At 28.2% G+C, this 7,803-nt stretch overlaps 1 protein-coding gene across 3 annotated transcripts; it reads right to left on the bottom strand.

The window, feature by feature from the left end:
* Window positions 1–4,120, bottom strand: LOC108336280 (zinc finger protein GAI-ASSOCIATED FACTOR 1). Of its 3 annotated transcripts, none has more exons than XM_017572671.2 (5): window positions 4,001–4,120; window positions 3,630–3,852; window positions 3,253–3,427; window positions 2,545–2,941; window positions 1–1,052 (listed from the first exon to the last, which is right to left on the bottom strand). In XM_017572671.2, exons 3-5 carry the CDS (start codon window positions 3,401–3,403, stop codon window positions 383–385), a joined length of 1,218 nt encoding a protein of 405 aa, XP_017428160.1. In that variant the 5' UTR covers window positions 3,404–3,427; window positions 3,630–3,852; window positions 4,001–4,120; the 3' UTR covers window positions 1–382. The 3 variants fall into 3 exon arrangements, with proteins under 3 accessions (XP_017428160.1, XP_017428159.1, XP_052736816.1); XM_017572670.2 differs by having other exon boundaries at window positions 3,997–4,103; XM_052880856.1 differs by lacking the exon at window positions 4,001–4,120 and having other exon boundaries at window positions 3,630–3,990.
* Between the last annotated feature and the right edge of the window lie 3,683 nt (window positions 4,121–7,803).

Below are 7,803 nucleotides of genomic sequence, written 5' to 3'. Positions count from 1 at the left end.
TGGTTGGAAGGTAGTGGCTAGTGCAGTACCCTTTTTGTTTTTATAAGCAAACTGGGATATTCTGTTGGTTTTGAAACAAGTTCCTGAAAGTTAACACACATTATCTGTTGGTGCAATAGACATGCCTCTAATAGCAGAGGACACAGTAGTACAATTATACTATCTCGTAGCCATCAATCATATCATGGAAAAGAGAGAAGATGCTTGATGATACATATATAAATAGATATATATATATATATATATATATATATATATATATATATATATATATATATATATATATATATATATATCAGCATTATTCAACACTAGCTAGCTTCTGCAACTTGGCAGCAGCACCTTCTTCCAAGTAATCAGAGAGCATTGCAGCTTTATTCCCTCAAGATGCCAAGCCACGAGCAAATCCATGAGTCCCTATTTGTTCACGTGAAGGTATAGCCATAAGCATTCCAGAAACGGGTGAAGATGAAGCCATATTATTATACCCTGTTGTAGTAGGAGTTGTTGTTGTACATTCAGGCACGTGAACCTGCTGCAGAAACAAGTGGGGTCTCACTATCATCGCTTGTGAAGTTGCTGCACTCACTGTTACGCCAATTTGTGAGGCTTTTTGCAACAAAGCAGTGGCTGACATGTGAGGAGAAGTGGTGGAATAATGGAAGGAACTCAAAGAAGGAAGAAAAGTGGGTGTTGAAGCTGTTGTTGTAGAAGTAGTAGTAGGGCTAGGGTTTTGATCATGGTGGAACAATGAGTGGTTCGCATGTGTGGGAAACAACTGTGGTGTTGAGAAGTCTAAGGTGGTTCTCAGTGTTTGACTGTGCATTGATTCTTCCAACACTGTTGGAGAAGATAACCATGATGGAATTTCTTGACCTAATAGGTTGAAATCTTGTTCTCTTTTCATCACCAGTGATGATGCTGCTTCAAGTTGAAGCCCATGGCTTCGAAATTGGGACTGAGATGATAATAGAGAGTGAGGGTTCACTGCTCTTCCACTTTCTTGTGCTAAGGCATCACAGAAGGCTCTGTGAGTGATAAAGCTGTCCCTTCTGCAACCACAGAAAAGGCAAACAAGAAATTCAGTATATATTTTTTTTTTCTTTTGCATGACAAATTACATATATAATGATTATGTTTTTCATGAGACAGTTTTGTTTAATGCAACTCTGTCTGAATATATATAATTTAATTATATATCAAACTGAAAACTATTAGTATATATTATAAATAGTTCATATTCAGTTTTTTTTTTTCATCTATATGAATAAATACACACAGATTCCTTCCTAGAGTACAGTTTTTTGTTGTTTGTACTGTTTTACACACTTTCCCTTTTCATCTAGATATGGACTTGTTAATTCACATCTGTTTCCTCTTCCTTCCTAATACATGGAAAAGTAAAATAAAAATAATGTTTGTTTTTTATTCAGAAAAAAAATGAATAGAAAGTGGAATATATTTATTAATTATTAATACTTTATTTTATTTGTTTTGTTATAATAAAAACATAACTATTAATATAATATTGACATATGGTCAATTAAGTAGAAATATGCTATTTTTTATCACCATGGAATTATGTCATTATATATCCTGAAACTAATAAGTGTAAGTGATGCACGAATCAATTATATGTTACATATTTTCAGAGAAAAAAAAAATGTCTGTGATAAGAAAAGCTTAGAATTATTTTCTGATGAAAATAGATGTATATTTAGTGTAAACAGAAAAAAAAAGGATGAAAATGAATGTATTTAACGAATGGTGTAATAAGAGAAATACATGAAAAGCTTGAAGTTGAATTATAAGTTTTTTTTTTCTTTTCTGAGTTGAGAGGTTCTCAGTGTCTATTCAAAAGGAAAAACTGAAGAAATTGTTTATTAATTATTCTATTGAGTTCGATTATAATACTTAAACTTTCTCAAGACAAAATCTGTATCGATTTTGTCTCGAAATTCATATGAAATAAAAATAAAAAGAGACTTATTTTTCAAGCTCAATTTATCAAATAAAATTATTCAGTTTAGATATTTACTAACTTTATCATTTATTTGACTAATTTGGCCCCTGCTAAATATAAATTTTTTCCTAACAAAATTTAAACTATTCATTAATTTATTGTGGATTTACATTACCAATCAATATACTACTACAAATATAAACTTTTTATACTAATAAATTGCTTAGTTTTGTTTCATTATTGTGAATTTACATTAACTAGTTAGAAATTAAATTTATAAAAAAAATTCAGTATTGGAATAACAATGTAAAAAGTGTTTTACTATATCATCATATTCTAATTAATTTTTTTAGAATATACTCATATAATACCATATAATTAATTATACAATTCTATTAGACATAGCATATATATAACAATGAAGACATATAATACATAAACCTGATGACAAACTGTTATGAAATGATTTTCTTGGACAGAAAATTAGTTAATTTGAGCAATTTAGATTGCGGTTTGAGAAGATAAGTTGGTTTATGAGTTAAAAGTTGATTAATTAATTAATTAATTAAGGAGATTATTACCTAGAGAAAAGGGTACCACAGTCACATTTGTATTCCCTGGTGCCACAGATTTTGGAGTGAGCTTTCCAATCAGATTGAACTGCATAGCGTTTGGAGCACTTCTCACACTTCCATTTCTTCTCTCCATGCTTCCTGAAAAAGTGCTTCTTGATTCCAGTGAGGTCCCCAAGGGCCCTTGAAGGGTCATGGTGAACACATGTTGCCTCTGGACAAACATACACTTTCTTTCTCACCTCTTTGCTGTTCTTCTTCTTTAGCTTCCATGGCAGATTGTGCCCTCTTCTATGAAGCTGCAGATTCTGATCCCTTTGAAACCCTTTCTGACAAATCTCACACACAAACCTGTTTGTTGCCAATAGGGTCTCTGGAGTCAATGCTATCACTTCTGCATCAGGGTCTGAACCAAACCAACATAAAACAACAAATTCTCTTCAATGCAGAAACCATATACATGTTTAACTGAAAGAAAATTACAAATGTATGAAGGGTTTTAAGTCTTATCCAATGACAAATTCTCCTATATGATAAATTTGTTGATTCCATGAAGTAATGATAATAAAAATCATATTTTGACAGATATAAATATCTTACATAATATATAAAAATTAAACTATGTGGAAGTGAACTACACTAATTGTATAGGGAGTAAATCAAAAACTGATTTTGCTGCAACAAAGTAGAGAAAAAAAAATGGTATTTGTGTATGACCTGGATGGCCTGGAAGACTTCTCTTCTTTTTTGGTTGTGGTTCTTGATTTATTGAAGTAGAGGAGTATTGGTGAGCATGGAAAAAACCATTGTCATTTCTGATTCCTGAAGAAGCACTTATTTCACTCGATGCAGAAGTCAAATTAGACATGTTTTCTTTCACCACCACAGAAACCTATATATACAAATAGATTAGGTAAAGAAACCAAACTACACTGCACAAAGGTGAGATATTCACACATATATATATATGTTGATGAGAAAATAAAGGTATTTGAACCAAAAGAATTTCTGAGATCTTGCAGGTGAAAAGGGTAATACTATAAGGTAAGGAAATGAATGGATCTGATTTTGTTGAGGTCATGGATCCTGCTTACTTATATAGCTTTCTCTATTCTTCAAACTTTTCAGAAATTCTTGAGAAAACCACCAAGAGTGAAAGAGAGAGAGAAAGAGGAAAAAGCTGAGAAAGGTGAATGGATCCCGAGAAGGATTGCCTTTGCCTTGAGAAGTTGTTGTTGGTAAGTAGCATCTAACATGAAAAGCATGAAGCATGAAGCATCAAGCAGCAAGCATCAAACATGAAAGATGAAGCATGACCTGGTATAAGAGTGTGAAGAAAAACACATATGAGGTAAGTAAATTCTTTAAGTAGATCTCAGTATCTAAGACTAGTCTTTAATGTGAGTAACCAAAAGAAAACAAGAGAATGGTGAGAAGTGTATGAGTTAAATTATTAGCTACCTACTTGAGGAAGTTTGAGTTTGTGAGTGTGTGAAGGGAGAGAGATAGAAAGAGAGAAAGAGAGAGAGAAGAGATTGGAATGTGGATGAGGAAAAGGATGTGTTTGAAGATGGCACGTACAAGAGACCAAAGCACAAGCCAAACTGGCTTCTTCTGAAGTGCACTTTCTGTCTTTTCCCCTTTTTTTTCTCTACCTCCAGTTTTTCTTTTATAAAATTTTCTTCCTCAATAATTGCACATTATAACATTATCATTTTCTATTCCACTCTTCAATTTTTTCTTTCTTCCTCAATTATTGCACATTGCATAATAGCTTGATGATTTTCTTTCTTCTGTGGGTCAACTTTGTGGTGACCATATTTATACAATGTGTTTGATATAAACGTTGTTATTTAGAGTTATGATTCACATTTTACATATGAAAAAAATTAAATTATTAAAAGTAGCAGTCTTAAGAAAATACTTAGATGTAAATTCTAGGTTTACATTTAATTAAACATGAATCTCAATACTATCAAACTGACTTTAACTAATATCTATAGCATGATTATTTTTAGTGACTTTTTAAATTAGTTATAATTTTTAATTTATAAGATTCAAATTCAGTATTTTATTTAAGATATCCAAGCTAGTTTTATTTAGACCAACCATATCTTAATCTCCATCAATCATTTTTTGACAATGTTTTACCAATTTAATTATTCCTACATAAAATTCAAAATATAGTACTCTGTGTAATTTTATATGGTTATTTATTTTAATTTATGTACAGACATGCTAAACATACATTTTAATTGAAATTAGAAAATAAACTTGACCACTGTATATTCTATATTAGGTTCATAAAAATACACACACAAAAATCCATGGTTTAACTGTATTATTTTACAGTGATACATAATATATTTGATTTGAGATATAAGTTAATATAAATAACTATATATAACATATATATAGAGTAAGAAATTCATTAAGTAATATAAGTATGAGATGTTTTAGCAGTTAAAAGAGAATATCTTGTACTTAGATGCATAAAATGTATTTTTTATGATGTGACTTGTGATAGATTTTTTTTCATATTTTAATCAGAGCATAGCCTTTGTATAAAAATATAACAGATAACATGAACTTATCTTCTGTACGTAACAAAGATACAGGAGTTCAGATTCAATATGGATGTTTTTATGCTGTCCTAGAGTACTAAAAATACACTAATATTGATATTGTAAAAATTATTTTAATATATTTGAAAATATTAAAGTTAGTGAGTATGAGTCTATTTTAAAAATATAATAAAAAAATTGAATAGAAAAATGATAATTGATAAGAGAGAAAGAGAAAGAGTAGTATAAGAAAAATGATAGAAAGTTTACACGAAGAGGGTATAGAAAATAATATTGTGTCTCTGTGGATGTTTTGTTAATGGTGGATGTCTGACATTGATTGATTATTCATGCCAAACATTCTCTCTACCTAAAAAGTAGAGATAAAGTGAGTCCGTGAGAGTGTGAAAGATGAAGAAGAGTGACTGATAATGAAGTTTTAACATCGCTGTAATTGCTAAGAGACTTCAAACCAAAAAGCAAATATGCTTTTCTATCTCCATTCACAAACACAGCCTGTGACAGCCATATACTCATATTCAGATCAAACATTTCTTTTTCTCCTTCAGAACCACACAAAATTTTATCAGATAATTAGCAGTTTTAACTATGAATTAATTACGTTTCTTTTATATCTATCTCAAACTTTCATTTTGTTCTTATATTTAATAAATGTATGGAGGCAGTAATTCTCATTCAATAGTAGTAATTGTTTTTTAACCAAGACAAATTATTAATCATATTAGTAAGACGTTCATAGAAATTAAATTTGTAGATTGCATCCAACATGATTTATGTTTCTAAAAAAGTTGTTGTTGGACGAAAAGAATTACGTTAATACATAAAGATTTAAATTATGGAATTATAAGATGATTTAATGTTAAAATTGAAAAAAATAATGTGTGAGAAAGATTGTCGGTTGAACTTCTTTCACCAATAAAATATTAACAATTAACATCTATCAATTAAAGAAATTCAAAAAATCAAAGTTTGAGATAAAAAACAAAACAAAAATCGTCTTATAATTTTATAACAAAAAAAGAAGGTAATTAACCTTTAATCATTAACATAATTTGATTTTTGGAAGGAGATTAATTTTAGTAAAAGTTTTGCCAAACTACTTCAAGATCAGTCGCAAACTGGTAGAGATTCTAACCTGGTTTGCTTTCTTAAGTTTAATAAATCTTTTCAAAATTTAATAAGTAAATTAAAATTAATTGTTGAAATTAGTGCTAACACATATTTGTAAATAATTGTAACCTACTTATTATTTAATTTTAAATTTTTGTGAAATATAATTAATGTAAAAATTGTTAAATATCATTCATTTATCGAATTGAGAGGGAATTTTTCAAAGTTAAAATTTGAAACTTACCAAGTGTATATTGTATATTCTATAATTACATTTGTAATATTAAAATTTATTTTTTATCATTAATAAAGATAAAATTCAAAATATAATATTAAATACATATGTATCAAAATGAATTTGATGTGATATCTATAAACATTTTTTTTAATTTGATTTGTGAACACAGTTTACGAATTAAAATATATGAAATTTAACATAAATCATATCTTCTACAAAAATTTAAGAGGATAAAGAATATAAGTAGCAAAGTAATAAAGAAAAAAAAAACTCAATCAATTAAAAAGTTATAAGGATGACAAGGGCGGGTAGATACATGTAGTAATATTTTTTTATTCTTCTTTAGATAAATATAATTTGTCTCATAACTATTTCCATATTTGTGCGTGTTATGCGGTACCTATATATTATTTTAATATCTACTCGCCAATATTTATAAAATAATTTTAAAAATATTTAACAAAATATTTTTAACTATAAAAATTTATAAAAAATCATTTGTATAAAAATATATAGGAATGATATAAAATTATAAAATCTTTTATAATTGTGAAAATATAAAAAAAATCTATATAAATAATGAATTATTATAATAAAAAATTAATTTCATATATTTCATTAATAATCAATTATGTGTATTTTTAAAAACTACACTTCCGCATATAATAAGTTATATTTATAGATTATATAAAGAACATCATAATTTATTATAATTAGTAATAATTAATTTTTTAGTCATTCCAAAAACTTTTTTACACGTAAAAAAAATATTTTTAATAGTTTTCAAACAAGAAAGTGCAGTCTTATTTGGAGAAAGTTTATTGGAGTATTATTCACTGTAAGGTGTTGAAAAAAAACTGTTCAACATCAATTTAAGATTTTGATCATGCTATAGGTAGTATGTTGTTAATCTTTTGGAGAATATTTATCACTCCATATATATATATATATATCATAGGAGAAACGCGACACTGAATATTATTGCCTTTCAATAACTTCAAATAAAAAATAAATAAAAGCCTTCAATTGTTGATTCTTTGCATAATGTAAGGTACCATAACAAACACTGGAACTTACTTTCTACTAATTTTGTCAAATATTACAAATTGTTAAGCAAAAATGTGTTTATGAATGCATTGGATTCACTTCACTCTCTCCCATTGTTGGAGTTGCATGAGTTCCCTTTTTCTTTTACTTTTGATTAAGCATTCTACTTTCATGAAGATACTCAAAAGAAAAGTGTGAAATGTCCAAGCTCCATTGTTGTCTTTGGAGATTAAACACGGTGTGAAAATTGATTTTAATATATTGGATTAAACATGTGTCTTGGAAGAT

This window comes from Vigna angularis, chromosome 7, assembly GCF_016808095.1.
Source record: "Vigna angularis cultivar LongXiaoDou No.4 chromosome 7, ASM1680809v1, whole genome shotgun sequence".
In the NCBI taxonomy this organism is placed as follows: domain Eukaryota; kingdom Viridiplantae; phylum Streptophyta; class Magnoliopsida; order Fabales; family Fabaceae; genus Vigna; species Vigna angularis.
Note: the sequence above shows the minus strand (reverse complement) of the source record. Positions and strands in the feature narration are given on the sequence as shown.